This window comes from Macaca fascicularis, chromosome 16, assembly GCF_037993035.2.
Source record: "Macaca fascicularis isolate 582-1 chromosome 16, T2T-MFA8v1.1".
Taxonomy (NCBI): Eukaryota; Metazoa; Chordata; class Mammalia; order Primates; family Cercopithecidae; genus Macaca; species Macaca fascicularis.
In genome coordinates, this window is record NC_088390.1 from 34,020,112 (window position 1) to 34,039,609 (window position 19,498).

At 47.2% G+C, this 19,498-nt stretch overlaps 1 protein-coding gene across 7 annotated transcripts; it reads right to left on the reverse strand.

The window, feature by feature from the left end:
• Positions 1 to 53: 53 nt before the first annotated feature.
• Positions 54 to 18,735, reverse strand: PIGS (phosphatidylinositol glycan anchor biosynthesis class S). Of its 7 annotated transcripts, XM_005583231.4 has the most exons (12): positions 18,679 to 18,735; positions 18,266 to 18,405; positions 18,070 to 18,181; positions 10,876 to 10,965; positions 10,488 to 10,579; positions 8,483 to 8,690; positions 6,666 to 6,808; positions 5,154 to 5,268; positions 3,515 to 3,660; positions 2,854 to 2,954; positions 1,532 to 1,742; positions 54 to 1,154 (listed from the first exon to the last, which is right to left on the reverse strand). In XM_005583231.4, exons 1-12 carry the CDS (start codon positions 18,710 to 18,712, stop codon positions 879 to 881), a joined length of 1,668 nt encoding a protein of 555 aa, XP_005583288.2. In that variant the 5' UTR covers positions 18,713 to 18,735; the 3' UTR covers positions 54 to 878. The 7 variants fall into 7 exon arrangements, with proteins under 7 accessions (XP_005583288.2, XP_045232101.2, XP_005583289.2 ...); XM_045376166.3 differs by lacking the exon at positions 18,266 to 18,405; XM_005583232.4 differs by lacking the exon at positions 18,266 to 18,405 and having other exon boundaries at positions 10,876 to 11,048.
• Positions 18,736 to 19,498: the final 763 nt, after the last annotated feature.

The following is a 19,498-nucleotide window of genomic DNA, read 5'->3' on the forward strand; positions in this document are numbered from 1 at the left end:
AACACCAGGAAACTGTTACTTACCAGTGAATGCAGAAAGAGTAGAGCTCAGACTTTGTATCATTCCAATTCATATTCAGCCAGTGTTTATTAAGAGCCTAATATACACTAGACACGTTACATGCTGATCACATTTAATCCTCACAACCACCTTGTAAGGGAGACATCATCAGTGCCATTTGAATGAATGAAAAACTGAGGCTCAGAGATATTCAACAGCTTATCCAAAGCTCTCCAGACAATAAGTGCAAAAACAAGGATTTGAATTCAGGACTCTTTGATTCCAAATCTGGAACCTTCCGGAACCTCTGACTCACACACACACACACCCCCCCAACACCACGTCCTGAGCTGCTGCCTCCTGGACTTCCACCAGACTGTACCTGACAGACAAAGCTAGCTAGGAGGGAGGGGAGTGAGGGAGAAGGTCCCAGAGGTGACCAATGCCTGACCCCTTCATGACGGCAGGGACTAGGGCTCTCCCACAGGGGTTAGAGAGAAGAGTGGAAGGGAGGGACTTTCCCATAATGCTCCCTCCTCTCAGTGCATGAGTGTGCTATGTTGAGAAATAGGGCAAAAGAACAAACAGTCCATGCCACAGAGGGAGACAGGGAGCAGCCTTATCAAACAAGATAAGGAGACCCGGATGATGTGCCTTTTGGGGCCCCTGGTGGTGGAGGAGGACTGAGCCAGGGGAACGGGAAAGGAAGAAAAGATGAACCCATCTTGGAGTGTTGTACTTTGGTTGCTGGAAAGCCAATAGTGGAGACTGGAGACAAATATTTAAGTCATTCCGGCAGGCCCCATGTACGTGCCTCTCAATCTAACACCGCCCACCTTGGCCAAAAAGGAAGGCTTCCTGTGGAGGAGCTGCCCTGCTCAGTCTGTCTTCTCAGGCTTTTTCCAGGACTTGTGGGTCTCCAGGAAGATCTTGACCAGGGACAGGAGGATGGGCACAGCCATAGGCAGGAAGAGTGGGATGTAGATGGCAAATTTCTGGTCATCAGGGAAATAAAGGAGGTGGAGGAGTGACGGGTCAAAAAAGGCACACTCAGAGGACGTCACAGCTTCCTGGCTGGCGACAAAGGCAGATGCCAGGTGCCCAGAGGCCAACTCTTCTGCTGACTTCTGGACTGCAGCTACAGCCCTGTATACCTAGGAAGCAGAAGGGACAAGAGGGTATACCAGTAAGTCCCAGGCATTGGTGGAAAGGGTGCTGGGCCTTACTGTGCTTTCCATCTATCGAGGAAGATGCCTGGAGTTCATCCAGGATCTATGGAAGTCTGTCTAAAGGGATATGGTTTATTTTCCTAGGGTCAGCTTGAAACCTCGCACTGTCATCTGCACTCCTGCTGGGGGGCTGGTACTGCTGTCTAGAGGAAGGCTGGGACACTAAAGATGAAGAGTGTGGTGAGACCAGAGAGCCTGTGAAGTCCACACCGTGACTTCACAGGCTCTCTGGTCTCACCACACTCTGGCCCTCTCTGACTACTCCAGTCCCAAGCTGCAGAATCCATCCCCTGCCCACTTACCTCAGATGCCACATCGTCCTTAATGACAATGTTGCTGATCTTGCCCAGAAGCTGTGCCAGGGAGGTGAGGGTGGTGGTGGCTGTGGCCAGATTCTCCACTGACCGAGCCCAGAGCAGCCGGTCTAGCTCCCAGGTCATTAGCCCTTCACTCTTAGGCCCTGAAAGCAGGCATTTTGGAGGCACCTGGGGCTGAGCAATCCCAAAGAGCAACCTGTAGGAACATCGGAGTAAGATCAAGGTGGCTGAGACCACAGGGTGGGAGATGATGGCTAAGATTTCTCAAATACCTGTCCTAAACCAGTGATTTTCAATCTTACCCAGAACCATAGGGGTTAAAGGGAAGTACCTCAGGGTCTTGGGGCATAAGTGGCAACACCAAGCAAATTGGCCCCAAACCCTGCTTCAACCGGTGTTTCTGCTTTTACCTGTTTCTACATTAGACTTCCAAGATCTTGTTTTTTAAAAAAAGGTTCCATGGCTAAAATACTTCTGATAACACTAACTTAGTTTAATCCTTTCACCTTCTCTACCCTCTCTTTGAACAAATGGGGCCAATGGGACTTAGCATTAAGGGATGATCCAGGACTGCCTTTGCCAAGGCACATGTGCTGTGCTTCTCTAAGCCTGCATCCGTGACAGACACCGCTAGTCAATCAGAAGAACACTCTTTCCTAATGAGCCCAGATACAGCCTTAGAATCCTCAACATAGAGCCTCAGACAGTCACTCTCAATCCATCAGGCAGCACAAGAATTAACAGTTATTTTCTCAAGCAGCCCTAATCACACTCCATGGACCTGACATTCATGAGTCTATTTTTCTTAAAACTGGTTTTGTTGGCCAGGCACAGTGGCTCACGCCTGTAATCCCAGTACTTTGGGAGGCCAAGGTGGGTGGATCATGAGGTCAGGAGTTCAAGACCAGCCTGGCCAAGATGGTGAAACCCCGTCTCTCTACGAAAAATACAAAAAATTAGTCGGGTGTGGTGGCAGGCGCCTGTAGTCCCACCTACTCGGGAGGTTGAGGGAGAGAACTGCTTGAACCCGGGAGGCGGAGGGTGCAGTAAGCCAAGATCACGCCATTGCACTCCAGTCTGGGCGACAGAGTGAGACTCAAAAAAAAAAAAAAAGAGTTTTGTTACCTACTAGTCCTTAGAAGAAGGATGATGGGATCCCTAGAAATATCCCTTAGATATCCCTTAGACGTCCCTGGGGCTGTAGGCACAGCCAAGATATCCCTGCCAGGTAAGACTTGATTCCACTTTGCAACTCCCCTCTATAGCCAAGGAAACTATGTCCCCAAGTGGATCATCCAGGACCTCACCGCAACTGTGCCAGGAACACCTCCATCACTCGCACCATGTCCACCTTGACTCTCACTGGCAGCACTGAGGCATTATAGGTTTTGGAGTCAACATTATATACCTGAAAGGGGGAATGAGATTGCCATAACATCATACCAGGCCCATGTACAGCTCTGCCCTAGGCACTCTGGAGAGAAAAGGAAGACATAGTCTCTGCTCTTTAGAAGCTACAAACCTCATGGTATAGCTAATATTTTTTGAGTACCTACTACAGGGAGCATTAAATACATTATCCCAATTAATCCCTTGAAAGTCCTGTAGAACATATTCTTTTCTTATACCATTTTAGAATTCTCCCCCATGAGAAACTTCCAGTCTAACAAGGGAGACAAGGTTCCCAACCTTGCAAGACTCCCACAAATAAGGCCAAGATCTAAGATGGACACAGAATGATCCCAGGTAAGGGCAAAGGGTCATAGTATAGAAAACACTAGCAGAAACAAAAGTGAGGCCCGCAGAAGAGGGGCATGAGCACATGGCACCCTCACCTCCCTGGTGCCTGCCCCTCCCACAGGCTGGGCCATGGAAGACACCAGAAGGAAAACAGAAGGAACACAGTTTCAGGGACACCTGCCTGTCCTAGAAGCATGGGCTCTGGGGTCTGCGTAGTGTGACAATTACCATAATGCCACCCCAGCGAGGACTGTGGAAGGCATTGGTGGCCACTGGAGCGCCATCCTTGTCCTGAATGTACAGCGGTGAGTGTGCAAGCTCAGGCACGTAGAGTAGAAAGTTGAGCACAGGGTACAAGGAGGCAGCACTGGATCCTGTGGTGTAAAGACAAGGGAAAGCAGAATATCAAAACATGCTGGACCTGGACCTTAGTCCCAGGTCACCCTCTAACTTGCTGGTCACTCACTCTGGGACTGATTCCCCAACTAACAATCACTAGGATATCCTCCTGTCCAGGGTGTCTCTAGTAAAGGGCTTCAGAATGCTCTCCCGAGATGTGCCACACAGATGGAAACACAGTCCTTAGCTCCAAAACACCCCTGGATTTTCCCTCCTCAAAGGCCCCTTGACTGTCTAAGACAGCTTTCTTGGCCACTCCCACAATGTACCCATATTACTACAGATAGTTTTATGCAAACCAGAAATCTGACCTTATGTCAGTTCCCCGCTTAATATCCTTCAATGGCTAGCCACCCACATTAGGTTAAAGTTCAAACTCCTTAACATGGTCCTTTATGATCTGGCTCCTGTCTGCCTTACCAGCTTCATCTTTGGTCACTCACTCACATTTCAGCCACACTAAACTACTCTGAGCTTCCTGAATGTCTATGCTCTCTCACTCTTCTGCATCTAAGCTCACAGTTCCCCTTGCCTGAAATGCCCTTCTCTTCTCTACTCAGCACTGTCAGTCAATGTTTGCTGAATGAATAAATGAACGGAGGAATTTTCTAAGGCCTCACATGCCACCCCCTAACAATCCTCAGGCCACACTAGCCTGCCTCTGGTGTCTGAGATTCCACAATTAGATATACTTACTTTGGTTTGCCTGTGTTACAGTTCTTAGTCACACTTCCTCTTCTTAGTTTCCACCCGAAAAATGAAACTATAATACTAGCTTCAAGGTTATTCAACCTCAATCAGCAGAACTGTTGATTCAAATCCTGCCCTCAAGTACTTTTGCTGTTGTCTTTCCTATGTGTGTGACAGCCTCTCTCCTAGATGGCTTTTAGGGAGATAGACCCAGTCTAGCCATTCATTTGTAAAAAGTGCTGGGAATCATGTTTAATAAATGCTTTTGAATATGATAGGTATGAAGATAGAGATATCAACAGAGCCTCATGAAAAAGCATCACCTAGGGCTCAGGCATGGTGGCTCATGCCTATAATCCCAGCATTTTAGGGAGCTGGAGTGGGAAGATCACTCAAGGGGAGTTCAAGACCAGCATGGGCAACACAGTGAGATCCTGTCTCTAAAAAAATTTTTGAAAATTAGCCAAGTGTAGTGGCACATGCCTATAGTTCTAGCTACTCAAGAGGCTGAAGTGGGAGGACCACTTGAGTCCAGGAGTTGGAGGCTGCAGTGAGCCATGACTGTGCCACTGCACTTTAGACTGGGCAACAGAGCAAGGCCTTGTCTCAAAAAGAGGAAAAAAGGAGCCTCAATCTCCGCAGTCTCCTCAGACCAACCCAACCTGGGAACCGTCACTGTATATAATCCACCTCCAACTCCCGTCCCCCACCCAGCTGAGCCGTTAGGGTCCCTCCCTAGCCTGGCAGAAAAGAAAGACCCTCATCCTTAGGTGCTCACCCAGCCGGGACTCCACTGGGTTGATGACATGGGGGAGGTTGTGCATGTCCAAATAGTAGCTGGAGGAAGCTGAGTCAAAGCGGGGGTTCACCCCCAACATTGCATAGTAAAGAATCTGTAGAGGAAAGAGGGAGTGGTTACTTTGTTTAGATTTATATTCTACTTTCTCCCAAAAAAGATTTGAGGAGCCTTAAAAAAGATACAATCAGGACAAGGCAACATATAAGAGACAAAACCAGGGCTGAGAGAAAATAGTTGTAGAAGAAAATAGCAAAGCCAAGGGTAAAGTGAATAAACTAAATACATGCTTTAAAAACCACGTATTTTACCAGGTTTCCTAACAGTCTACACTAAGAGAGAAACAAAGAATAGCATAATTCAGTGTCTACATGATCAAATCAAGCCAGTTATTCAGAAGCAATTACTCCCACTAGGAAGACCTGATAAAAATTTCTCCCACGTGTTTTCTCTACAAGGACACAGCGTGATACAGAAAGCTACATTCTTCTTTTTTTTTTTTTGGAGACGGAGTCTCACTCTGTTGCCAGGCTGGAGTGCAGTGGTATGATCTCGGCTCACTGCAAACTCCGCCTCCTGGGTTCAAGCGATTCTCCTGCCTCAGCCTCCCGAGAAGCTGGGACTACAGGTGTGCGTCACCATGCCCAGCTAATTTTTACATGTTTGTAGAGATGGGGTTTCATCATGTTGGCCAGGATGGTCTCAATCTCCTAACCTCGTGATCTGCCTGCCTCAGCCTCCCAAAGTGCTGGGATTACAGGCGTGAGCCACCGCACCCGGCCCTTCACATCTTTATTGTTACCACAATAACAAATTTCAGGAAGCTTTTTTTCTAAAAACTAAATTCCTTAAGAATGGCTCTGCTGGGCTCCGTCACTCAGGCCTCTCACTTTGGGAGGCCAAGGCAGGCGGATCACGAGGTCAAAAGATCGAGACCATCCTGGCCAACATGATGAAACCCTGTCTCTACTAAAAATACAAAATCAGCTGGGCATGGTGGCACGCACCTGTAATCCCAGCTACTCAGGAGGCTGAGTGAGGAGAATCACTTGAACCTGGGAGGCGGAGGTTGCAGTGAGCTGAGATCATGCCACTGCACTCCAGCAGCCTGGCAATAGAACAAGACTCTGTCTCAAAAAAAAAAAAAAAAAAAAAAAAGCATGGGTCATGGCATTAACATCATTAACATTTAAGCACAACTGGTGAGTACAGGTCTAGAGGGAGCCATAGGAAGGTGGTTTGTTAACAAGCACGGACAAATTCCCTCAACTGAATGCCAAGGAGGTAGAGACACTAGAATCTGCCCTCAATGGATGGATGGACACAGATGAGGGCACACACACACCCCCAGTACCCGCCTTTATGACACTCACATACATATACACACAGGAAATTCCTAGCAAATCAGCAAGCTCTAAGAGATGGAGGAACGGACTGCACTTGTAAATATGTATGGACGCTGAAAAGGACTCCTCAACTTGCTCCCGGTCTCACCTGAGAGTCCACAGAGAAGTTGCCAGCGGCACTGAGGGCATTCAGGAAAGGTTGCACATAGCGCCGCACAGCTCCCTCAATGTCCCAGTGGACGTCATGGGACTTGGGGTCTGGGTTGAGTAAACTGAAGGTGATCTCATAGCCTACAGAAACAGAAGTCAGGGAAGTCAGAGACTCTTGTGAAGAGGGGTCGCCTGTACTCCCGGCTGAGCTGAACTTGTTTCTCCTCTGGAATGGGGCTGCTTTCCATTATGGAACCAAAAGGAGGCCAAAACTGGGATGAGGAACACTGAGTAAGAAAAAGCTGCCGGGCACTGTGGCTCACGTCTGTAATCCCGGCACCTTGGGAGACTGAGGCAGACAGATCACTTGAGGCCAGGAGTTCAAGACCAGCCTGGCCATCATGGAGAAACCCCATCTCTACTAAAAATACAAGTATCAGCCGGGCGTAGTGGCTCACGCTATAATCCCAGCACCTTGGGAGGCCGAGGCAGGCAGATCACTTGAGGTCAGGAGTTCAAGACCAGCCTGGCCATCATGGAGAAACCCCATCTCTACTAAAAATACAAGTATCAGCCGGGCGTAGTGGCTCACGCTATAATCCCAGCACCTTGGGAGGCCGAGGCAGGCAGATCACTTGAGGTCAGGAGTTCAAGACCAGCCTGGTCAACATGGTGAAACCCCGTCTCTACTAAAAATACAAAAATTAGCTGAGCGTGGTAGTGGGCGCCTGTAATCCCAACTGTTCAGGGGGCTGGGGCAGGGGAATCGCTTGAACCCAGGATGCAGAGGTTGCAGTGAGACAAGATCGCATCACTGCACTCCAGCCTGGATGACAGGAGGCTCCATCTCAAAAAATAAAAAATAAAAAGAGGCCGGGTGCGGTGGCTCAAGCCTGTAATCCCAGCACTTTGGGAGGCCGAGACGGGCAGATCACGAGGTCAGGAGATCGAGACCATCCTGGCTAACCCGGTGAAACTCCGTCTCTACTAAAAAATACAAAAAACTAGCCGGGCGAGGTGGCAGGCGCCTGTCCGAGTAGTCCCAGCTACTCGGGAGGCTGAGGCAGGAGAATGGTGTAAACCCGGGAGGCGGAGCTTGCAGTGAGCTGAGATCCAGCCACTGCACTCCAGCCTGGGTGACAGAGCGAGACTCCGTCTCAAAAATAAATAAATAAATAAATAAATAAATAAAAATAAAATAAAAATAAAAATAAAAAAATTAGCCAGACATGATGGCATGCGCCTCACCTACTCAGGAAGCTGAGGAGTGAGAATCACTTGAACCTGGCAAGCAGAGGTTGTGGTGAGCCAAGATCGCGCCACTGCACTCCAGTCTAGGCAACAGACCAAGACTCTGTCTCAAACAAACAAAAAAAAAAATAGGCCAGGTGCGGTGGCTCATGCCTGTAATCCCAGCACTTTGGGAGGTCGAGGTGGGCAGACCATGAGGTCAGGAGATCAAGACCATCCTGGCTAACACAGTGAAACCCCGTCTCTACTAAAAATACAAAAAAATTAGCCGGGAGCCTGTAGTCCAAGCTACCTAGGAGGCTGAGGCAGGAGAATGGCGTGAACCCGGGAGGTGGAGCTTGCAGTGAGCCTATATTGAGCCACTGCACTCCAGCCCAGGCAACAGAGCAAGACTCCGTCTCAAAAATAAATAAATAAATAAAATAATAATAATAATAACATAAAATAAATAAGAAAAAAAATGAGACTAGAGAAGAAAGGAGAAAGAAGCTGGCCTGCAGATTTCCCTCCTGCCCCACGTAATTCATTTCCTCTCCCTTCCTGTAGCAAAGCCTGGTGCCCTACCCAAGCTGGACTTCAGAGGCCGCCTCTTCTCAGCGCTCCACTTGTCCTCTGGAAGGTGGTCAGCCAGAGCAGCAGCAAGCACGTCCTCAGTCAAAGACATGGCCTGGGCCACCTGGACTATGCGGCGGCCAATGATGTTAAAGGCCTCCCGGTGCATTATCCCCCGTACCACTGCTGTCCTCTTGGGCCCAATGTAGCTCATCATGTCCTGTGGGAGTGAGCAAGGGACAGAATGTCCACGGCTCAGAAAAGAAAGCCGAAAAGCACCCTGGCTCCTGTTATTCCGAATCTGCCCCTTTGCCAGTGACCAACAGGTTTGCACCTCTCTTGAGATTCACGAGCTATTAATTCAGCATTTCTGAGCTATGAGTATATGTTGACTGTTTTCATTTGTTTCCATTCCCTTCTCTTTCCCAGTAGACGTGGGTCCAGGCAGCATCTAACTCTTTGGGGGCTGGTCAAATGGTGAAATGGAAACTCAGAGATGGCATACTGAGCAAGAAAAGCAGAATAAACTGACAACTGGAGAGTCTGATATAAAAATGGCACATGGCAAAGAAACAAGTATTCACAATAGCATTATTTCTAGCAGTAAAACATAGAAATAATCCAAATGTCCATGAGCAGTAGAATGGATAAATTACGTCTATGTTTATACAATGATACATAGATTCAACTATATAATTATAGATGATTCTCTCAACTATAAATGTTGAACAAAATAAAAGTGGCAGAGGAACATGTGCTATATTCCACCATTTATATAAATTCAAAAATGTAAAATTAAATACACTGTTTACAGAGATACAACATATGTGATCAAACTCTAAGGAAAAGCAAGAAAATTACACACACAAAATCTGGTTGCCTTGGGCTGAAAGGGAATGGAATATAACCATGGAAGTACACACTGTGCTACTGCACTGCAGTTTGTGAGTTGGGGGTGGGGATGGGGATGTTCATTAACATTTTCTTTAGTCTTTTTATAAAAATTAAATGTTTGATTATAAATTTGTTTTGAGACAGAGTCTCACTCTGTCGCCCAGGCTGGAGTGCAGTGGCACTATCTCGGCTCACTGCAACCTCCGCCTCCTGGGTTCAAGTGATTCTCCTTCCTCAGCCTCCCGAGTAGCTGGAACTACAGGCACCCACCACCATGCCCGGCTAATTTTTGTGTTTTTCGTAGAAATGGGGTTTCACCATGTTGACCAGGCTAATCTCGAACTCCTGACCTCAGGTGATCCACCCACCTCAGCCCCCCAAAGTGCTGGGATTACAGGTACGCGCCACCATGGCTGGCCAATTCTTGTATTGTTAGTAGAGATGGGGAGTGCAGTGGCATGATATTAGCTCACTGCAACCTCCACCTCCCAGGCTCAAGCGATCCCCCCACCTCAGCCTCCAAAAGTAACTGGGACTACCACATCCAGCTTTTTTTTTTTTTTTTTTTGTAGAGATAGGGTTTTGCCATGTTGCCTAGGCTGGTCTTGAACCCCTGAGTTCAAGCAAACTGCCCGCCTCAGCCTCCCAAAGTCCTGGGATTACAGTGTGAGCCACCAGACCCAGCCAGCATTCTTTATTAAAAATATGTGGAGGCTGGGTGCAGTTCACGCCTGTAATCTCTGCACTTTGGGAGGCTGAGGCAGGTGGATCACAAGGTCAGGAGTTTGAGACCAGTCTGACTAACATGGTGAAACCCCATCTCTACAAAAAATATAAAAATTAGCCGGGCATGGTGGCACATGCCTGTAATCCCAGGCACTCAGGAGGTTGAGGCAGGAGAATCACTTGAACCTGGGAGGCGGAGACTGCAGTGAGCCGAGATCCTGCCACTGCACTCCAGCCTGGGCAACAGAGCAAGACTCCATCTCAAAAAAAAAAAAAAAAATGGAGACTTTTCTGTAGCAAATGGAAGAAATGGGTAGCAATGATGCAAGAAGGAGGTGACCCAGGAGTCCACGAGCTGAAGGGATAAGGCAAAGTTGCAACCTCTCTGTTACCCTACCTGGGGAAGAAGTGAGGAGTGTTCAGAGATCACATACACAGTCAGGGAGCCCTCCGCTTGCTCCTGAGGCTCATCTAACATGGCTTCTGCCTCTGGGGACAAGAACAGGTGGTACACCAAGAGCAAAACACCATTCCATCTCCCCCCAGCCCCAGAGAATACCTAACCTAACCCTTCACTCACATTCAGCTGACACAGTGGTCAGGCTTGGGTAAGCCAATCAACCTCTCTGGCCCCTCAGTGGACTGGGCTGAATCCTACAGTTCCTCATTCTCAGCATTCCCAGAGAGGTTTTGGAGGGAAGTCAAAGTATGGGAACTATGCACTTAGAGATCAGAAGGAAAAAGAGAGCTTCACATTAAAATGGTGTGCTCATCCCTTCCCATACCTTGTACACTGCCCGATGACAGGGCCTCCTCCTCATGGTCCAAAGCCCTCCGATAGGCCTTCTGGAAACGGCATTTGATTTTCATTTTGTCTGGGAGGGTTAAGAAGTAGCACGATGAAAAGGGCAAGCATCAGGCCTCTGCTCACCTTCCCAGACCTAACACCGTCCAGCATCTGAGGACAGCAAGATGGCTGTTTACAGAAAAAGACCAAACAGCTGCAGCCAACTCTAATGATTTCTGCATAGATGATATCAAACACATGACACCCGTTTCTCCCATCTGCCCCAGCTCTTGCCTTCACCTCTGCACACACTGGTCCTTCAGCTTGAAGTGTCTTCCCACTGGGAAATCTATTTCAATAGTCATTACATTAATAGGCAAAAGGAGAAAAACCATATGGCCATTCCAATCACTGCCCCAAAATAATTAAATTCAGTGAACATTCCTGATAAAAAACAAAACACACAGGCTGGGCACGGTGGCTCATGCTTGTAATCCCAGCACTTTGGGAGGTTGAGGTGGGCAGATCCCTCGATCTCATGATGGAGATCAGCCTGGGCAACATAACGAAACCCCATCTCTACAAAAATACAAAAATTAGCCAGGTATGTGCCAGACATGGTGGCTCACACCTATAATCCCAGCACTTTGGGAGGCCAAGGCGGGTGGATCACCTGATGTCAGGAGTTCGAGACCAGCCTGGCCAACATGATGAAACCCCATCTCTACTAAAAATACAAAAATTAGCTGGGTGTGGTGGTAGCTACTCGGGAAGCTTAGGCAGGAGAATCGCTTGAACCCAGAAGGTGGAGGCTGCAGTGAGCCAAGATCACACCATTGCACTCCAGCCTGGGCAACAAGAGCGAAACTCCATCTTAAAAAAAAACAAACAAAAAAAAGCCAGGTATGGTAGTGCACGCCTGTAGTCCCAACTACTTAGGAGGGTGAGGTGGGAGGATGACTTGAGCCTGGGAGGCAGAGGTTGCAGTGACCTGAGATCATACCACTGCACTCTAGCCAGGGCAATAGAACCAGACCTTGTCTCAAAAAAAATTAAAAACAAAAAACTACACAGTTAATGACAAAACATTAAACATAATTCTATAAAGTTAGTAATAAAACAAGGATGCCTGCTATCTCCTCTATTCTCATTGTTATTCAGTATTGTTCTTTCTGAAGTTCTTTACCAATGTAATATGTGAAGAAAGAGAAAGAAAACTTGTAACTATCGGAAAGAAACAGATAAAATGGCCGCTTTGAAGTAGCATAATTATTTCTCAAGAAAATCAAAGAGAACCAACTGAAAAACTATTAGAACTAGTAACTGGGCCGGGCGCGGTGGCTCAAGCCTGTAATCCCAGCACTTTGGGAGGCTGAGACGGGCGGATCACGAGGTCAGGAGATCGAGACCATCCTGGCTAACACGGTGAAACCCCGTCTCTACTAAAAAATACAAAAAACTAGCCGGGCGAGGTGGCGGGCGCCTGTAGTCCCAGCTACTCGGGAGGCTGAGGCAGGAGAATGGCGGGAACCCGGGAGGCGGAGCTTGCAGTGAGCTGAGATCCGGCCACTGCACTCCAGTCTGGGCGACAGGGCAAGACTCCGTCTCAAAAAAAAAAAAAAAAAAAAAACCTCAATCACATTAACAATGAAAGTATAAAAATACCCAGGAATAAATGTATAAAACTATAAGAAGAAAACTTCAAAGACTTTACTGAAGGACATAAAATATCTGAATAAAATGGAAAAGCATACAAGGCCCCAGATGAATATTATAAAGATGTCATATTATAAAGACTAAATATTATAAAGATGCCAACTCTCCCCAAATTAATCTATACGTGTAAGGCAATCCCGAAGGGATTTTTTTGCCTTCTAAAACTTGACAAGCTAAACCTAAAATTTATTGAAAAAGTTCCTCTTTTCTTTATAAAAGAATTCCAGGTCATATATTTCTTCCAGGAAGAAGAAATGACAGAATTCTAAAAGTCACTAATTTGGCCGGGTGTGGTGGCTGATGCCTGTAATTCCAGCACTTTAGGGTCCGAGGTGGGAAAATTAGTTAAGCCCAGGAGTTTGAGACCAGCTCGGGGAACATAGTGAGACCCTGTCTCTACAAAAAAATTTAAAAATTAGTTGGGGACAGGTGCAGTGGCTCACGCTTGTAATCCCAGCACTTGAGGAGGCCAAGGCAGGCAGACTGCTTGAGGCCAGGAGTTCAAGACCAGCCTGGCCAACATGGTGAAACCCCATCTCTACTAAAATTACAAAAATTAGCCGGGCATGGTGGCTGTGCGCCTATAATCCCAGCTACTCAGGAGGCTGAGGCAGGAGAATCACTTGAACCCGGGAGGCGGAGGATGCAATGAGCTGTGATCGCACCACTGCACTCCAGCCTGTGTGACAGAGTGAGACCCTGTCTCAAAAAATAAATAAATAAATAAAATAAAAAATTAGCTGGGCACAGTGGCACATTCTTATAGTCCCAGCTACTTGCGAGCCTGAGGTAAGAGGACCACTTGAACCCAGGAGTTCAAGGTTACAGTGAGCTATGATTGGGCCACTGCACTTCAGCCTGAGTGTCAGACCCTATCTCAAAAACAAAAACAAAAAAAAAAAAGAAAGGACCCCTTCTCTACTTTTTTTTTTTTTTTTTTTTTTTTTTTTTTATCTGGCTCTGGCTCTGTTGCCCAGACTGGAGAACAGCAGCGGGATCCTGGCTCACTGCAACATCCGCCTCTCTGTTTCAAGCAATTCTTCTACCTCAGCCTCCCAAGTAGCTGGGATTACAGGCATGTGCCACCACACCCAGCTAATTTTTGTATTTTTAGTAGAGACAGGGTTTTCCCATGTTGAGCAGGCTGGTCTTGAACTCCTGACCTCAAGTGATTTGCCCGCCTCAGCCTCCCAAAGTGCTGGGATTACAGGCATGAGCCACCGCACCCAGCCTACTTTTTTTTGTTTTTTGAGCTCTGTCTCCCAGGCTGGAATGCAGTGGCGCAATCTTGGCTCAATGCAACCTCCGCCTCCTAGGTTCAAGCAATTCTCCTGTCTTGGACTCCGGAGTAGCTGGGACTACAGCCGCACACCACCACACCCAGCAAATTTTTGTATTTTTAGTGGAGACGAGGTTTCACTACGTTGCCAGGCTGGTCTGAAACTCCTGACCTCAAATGATCCCCCGCCTTGGCCTCCCAAAGTTCTGGGATTACAGACATGAGCCACTGTGCCTGGCCACACACCAGTAGTCCTAGCTACTTGGGAGGCTGAGGTGGGAGGACTGATTGAGCCTAGGATTTCAAGGCTGCAGTAAGCAATGATTGAGCCACTGAACTGTAGTCTGCGTGACAAAGTGAGACCTTGTCTCTAAAAAACATAAAAATTTAAAAAAGCACTATCTTGTGACTGCTAATGAAATGGATTCCATGATCAAATAGATGCTAAAAATATCATGTAAAAGGTTGATGAGAAACTCTAAAATATAGAGATTAGGCTGACAATACCTGAACTCACTACATAATCTTTGCATCACCCAAAATGGAACAGGGCTAGCCATTAAGTGCTATAGGATACAACACAATAGGAAGTACACTGCACCACCTATAATGTATTCTCATCCAAAAAATTGAACCTGGCTTTAATCAAACCTCTAGATCTAACTAACAGTTTATAAGAAATATGGATGCTAGAGGAATGAGTTAAATTAAACTGTGAGGAAGCTACTTCCCAAATCCCAAATGTGAGATGTTCTATAAAACAAATGACCTGGTTTCTCCAGCAAATCAATGGTGTGAAAGAAATGTATGGGGGTAGGGTGGGGGGAGCTGACATAAAATAAAAGTGACAAAAAGACAAATGCAACTTATTGATCCTGATGGAATAAACCATCTGTGAAAGGATACCTCGGAGATAACTGGAGAGATCTAAATACAGACTGAGAATTAGGTGATATTAAGGAATCACTGCTAACTTAGGTATGATAATGGTAGTCACGTTTAAAAAAGAAACAAAAAACCTTCAATGGCTTCCCTTCTTATTTAGAATAAAAGCCTAGAATGCAAATTCTCACAATGACCTACCAGGCCCTAAGTGATTCAGCCCCCTTCTACTGTTCTGGTTTTATTTCATTTCCTCTTTCTCTCTTCCTCATTCAACCCAGTGAAGCCACAAGGAGATTCTCACTGCTCCTGAAAGGCACAACACTTGCTCTTAACTCAGGATCTTAGACTTGCTTTTCCCTCTGCCAAGATGCTCTTCCCCCAGATATCTGCACAGTCTATTCCCTTGCCTTTTAGGTATTTACTCAAATGTCATCTTTTCAATGAGACCTCCCTTGTTCACCCGATCTAAAACTGCAATCCCCTCCCATTCCTCAAGAAAATTCCCTCTCCTCCTGTCCTCCTCTATTTTTCTTCTATCACCATCTAACATACATTTGACTTAATTGTCTTTTTTCTTTTTTTTCTTTTTTTTTTTTGAGATGTAGTCTGTGTCACCAAGGCTAGAGTGCAGTGGTGGGATCTTGACTCACTGCTACTTCCGCCCCACAGGTTCAAGCGATTCTCCTGCCTCAGCCTCCCAAGTAGCTGGGATTACAGGCACCCACCACCATGCCTGGCTAATTTTTGTATTTTTAGTAGAGATGGGGTTTCACCATGTTAGCCGGGCTGGTCTTGAACTCCTGATCTCAAGTGATCTGCCTGCCTTGGCCTCCCAAAGTGCTGGGATTACAGGCGTGAGCCACCACATCCGGCTTTGTCTTTTTTATCGTCGTCTTGTCTGTTTTTTTCACTGCTATATCTCTAGTAACTAGCACTGTATCTGACATAGGTACACAATAAATACTTGTTGAATAAATGAACAACCCTATTACTACTTCTGGCTAACAGATGAGGAAACCAAGGTTTAGAGAAGTTAACAACCTTACTCCCTTACTCAAATTTACACAAATAAGTGGCAGAATGAGGCTTGAATCCAGCTCTCTGATCCCAAATTCCATACTCTTGGTCACCCTTTAAATTCGTTGCCTATACTATACGTTTACACTATACCCATATTACTGAACACTGTGTCATCAAATATGAAGAAATCCATGATAAACTGAAAACAATCAAATTTCAAACTAGTGAGGGATAGTCCAATTTTTGTTTAGAAAACAAGAAGTTTGGCTGTGCGTGGTGGCTCACACCTGTAATCCCAGCACTTTGGGAGGCTGAGGCAGATGGATCACCTGAGGTCAGGAGTTCGAGACCAGCCTAGCCTAGCCAACATGGTGAAACCCTGTATCGACTAAAAATACAAAAAATTAGCTGGGCGTGGTGGCAGGCACCTGTAATCCCAGCTACTCCAGAGGCTGAGGTAGGAGAATCGTTTGAACCCAGGAGGCAGACGTTGCAGTGAGCCAAGATTGTGCCATTGCACTCCAGCCTGGGCAACAAGAGTGAAACTCCATCTCAAAAAAAAAAAAAAAAGAAAGAAAACAAGAAGTGTGTGTGTGTACAGGGCTGAACCATACAAAATATGATTTAAAAAAAAAAAAATGTTTTAACCAGCCAGGTGTGGTGACTCTCACTTGTAATCCCAGCACTTTGGGAGGCCGATCACTTGAGCCCAGGAGCTCGAGACCAGCCTGGGCAACGTGGCAAAACCCTGTCTCTACTAAAAATACCAAAACAAATCAGCTGGGTGTGATTGTGTGTGGCTGTAGTCCCAGCTACTGAGGCAGGTGGGCTGAGGTGGGAGGATCGCTTGAGCCCAATAGATCAAGGCTGCAGTGGGCCCTGATCGTGCCACCATACTCCAGCCTGGGCAACAAAGAGAGACCCGTTCTCGGAAAAAAAAAAAAAAAAAATGTTTTCACCAAGGCTAAAGAACTAAAAAGTAAATGGCACACAGGTGCCTCATGCTCTAGACTCAGCCCAAATCTCCAGTCATTCCCAGTCTTTCACTACACATTCCAGTAAGGCAAAACTGCTCATAGGTACCCCAATATGCTGATTCACCCCTCCACACTTTCACACAGGAGTATAGTTTGTTGGTTAAAAGCTTGAACACTGGAATCAGTCAGGCCTGGATTTAAATCCCAGTTCCATCTCTTACTAGCTGTGTGATCTTGGACAAGTTAAATTCTCTAAGCCTCAGTTTCTTCATTTATAAAATGGGGATCATATCATTAGAAAGGATTAAATGAGGCAACACATATAAAGTGCTTCACCTAGTTTCTGGCACACAATGAGCAATAACTATTAGCTATCCTTATACTATCTCATGCTATTCACTCTACCTGAAATTCTCTCCCTCCCTTTCCCATTTAACCTGAATTCCCACACATCCTTTAAAAATCCGACTTAAGAATTATATCTCTCAAAACTTTCTCTGCCTTTCTTTCCTCCCAGTTGGTTAATACTCTTTATTAAGTGCAATCCCTGTTTCTTGTATACTTCTACTGTAATTTATTTTATCTTTCTCCCCTACCTATGAATGTCTTGAAACCATTATCAATTTCTTATTAATTCCTAAATTCCTGGTACCTAAAAAAAGTACCCCAGTAAAGTGTTCAATGTTAAACTGAATAGGGGCTGGGCACGGTGGCTCACGCCTGTAATCCCAACACTCTGGGAGGCCGAGGCGGGCGGATCACCTGAAGTCAGGAGTTCGAGAGCAGCATGGCCAACATGGCAAAACTCCATCTCTACTAAAAATACAAAAATTGGTTGGGCGTGGTGTCGCGCGCCTGTAATCCCAGCTATTCCGGTGGCTGAGGCAGGAGAATCGCTTGAACCCGGGAGGCGGAGGTTGCAGTGAGCTGAGATGGCACCACTGCACTCCAGCCTGGGCGACAGAGCGAGGCTCCGTCTCAAAAACTAATAAACAAATAAACTAAATAGGGCCTATATGCAAATCCAATTTAATTTCAAACTCTGTGTTCTTTCCACTACATCCCACCTCCTCCCCTATACCCTGATGGGCATCAACTGCTTCCGATTAGGTAGCCTAACTATCTTATGAGTAAAATTGCTATTTAGTGGCCGTGAATTTGAAAGTAGTTTTTTTCTGACCAAACAGACTGTTCATTCAGAGAGGTCTTTTAATAGTTTTTAACTGCCTTTATGGTACACCCACGCTCCTCCCACCCAACTTAGCTCTGAACTGAGCTCACACGTGAAAGGCAGCCCTGACCCCCAGGAACTCACATTTCAGAGGAATCTCTCTTTCATGCACAACGGTGAAGGGCAGCTTCTCCTGGTCGTCCAGGGGCACTGACTCCCGCGCAAACACGACAGTGACAGGCACCATGAGGCGGAGCTATAGGAAGGAGCATCAGGGCCATCACTGAGTTTCCACCTTACCGGGAGGCTGTCCCCCGACCCTCCCGCACGGCAGTCTCACCTGCAGGGCATTCAGTCCACTGATCTGGGAGTAAGGCAACGAAGCCCGGTAGGTCTCCGTGGTCTTCCACCAGAGAGGCAGCCCCAGCACGATGGCCACCGCAGCGAAGAAGAGGGCGGCGCGCTTGCCCCGGACCACCTCTGAGGGCATGGGGAACCGACTGAGGCGTTGGAAACGGGCTAGGGTACCGGCCCTATCTCCGACGCGGAGAAGCCCCAACCACCGACCTCTACCGGCCCGCGTTCATTGGGATCTCCGTTCGAAGGGACACGGCCCAAGCCTGAAGGGAATCCCTTCTGAAAAGACCCCCGAGCCCCGCGTCCGCGGGACCTCTCGCACACCACAATCCCCACCCCTGCTATTCCTCCCTTGCCATCAGCTAGCTGCAGGGTCCCACCCGAAGCCCACCGCACCTAGGTCTGTAGCCGCGGGCCCGGCGACCGCCATGCTAGCTTCCGGCTGCTCCGGCCACCGAGGGGCGGAGCTTCATGAGCCTCACCCAATCGGAACCTCCGCAAAGATGGGGCGGGACCGCGGCGGTGATCGGGGCCAATCGCGAGCGCTACTCCAGACTCGCCGGCGGGGTGGGCGGGTTCCGCTGGGAGCTTCGCTGGGGGTCTAAAAGGAAGTCACGCAGCCGCGGAGGGGCTGCCGATGGGGCGCTCGGGTTTCGGCGCTGTTGGAACGAAGTCCCCCGCTTCCCTGTAGAACACACTCCTAGTTCCTCAATCAAGAGCGCGACCTCTGCAGTCCCTAAATATTAGCTGGGCAACTACAGGCAGCTCCGAGGCTCAATTGTCTCATCTGAAAATGGTGATATTTAGATAAATGAGGCCGTTCTTGTAAGGAGCCTGGCACATGGAAAGCCCTCAAACATCAGCTGTCACGGTCTTACTATCCTTATCGTAGAGCTCCTCTTGGGGTGCCCTCTCCTCAAGCCTCAAACACGGAGGTAGCAAGCTACTATGTTTTAGCACAATTGGCTCTCTCGCTATCTTAAAATACGTTTTAATTCATTTCCAACTTGGAAAACTCAGGATACTTCACTTAAAAATCTTGAAGTCATGAGCCTGGACTCTAGATGCTGATCACTGCGGTTCAAATCCTGGCTTCATCACTTATAAAGTGAGTGATCGTGAGAAGATCGTTCTGTGCCTCTCTGCGCCTGTTTTCTCTATTAAAATAGGGATGATAGTAATAGTACCTTCTTTATAGAGTTGTATGAAATGTGTG

Excerpts from the sequence above, each read along its gene's own strand:
- PIGS (XM_005583231.4), bottom strand. The coding sequence starts at position 18,712 with ATGGCGGTCGCCGGGCCCGCGGCTACAGACCTAG. Across the intron at positions 3,661-5,153 it reads CCCAGTGGAGTCCCGGCTGG|GATCCAGTGCTGCCTCCTTG; the intron begins GTGAGCACCTAA and ends TTTACACCACAG. Across the intron at positions 2,955-3,514 it reads CTCGCTGGGGTGGCATTATG|GTATATAATGTTGACTCCAA; the intron begins GTAATTGTCACA and ends TCCCCCTTTCAG.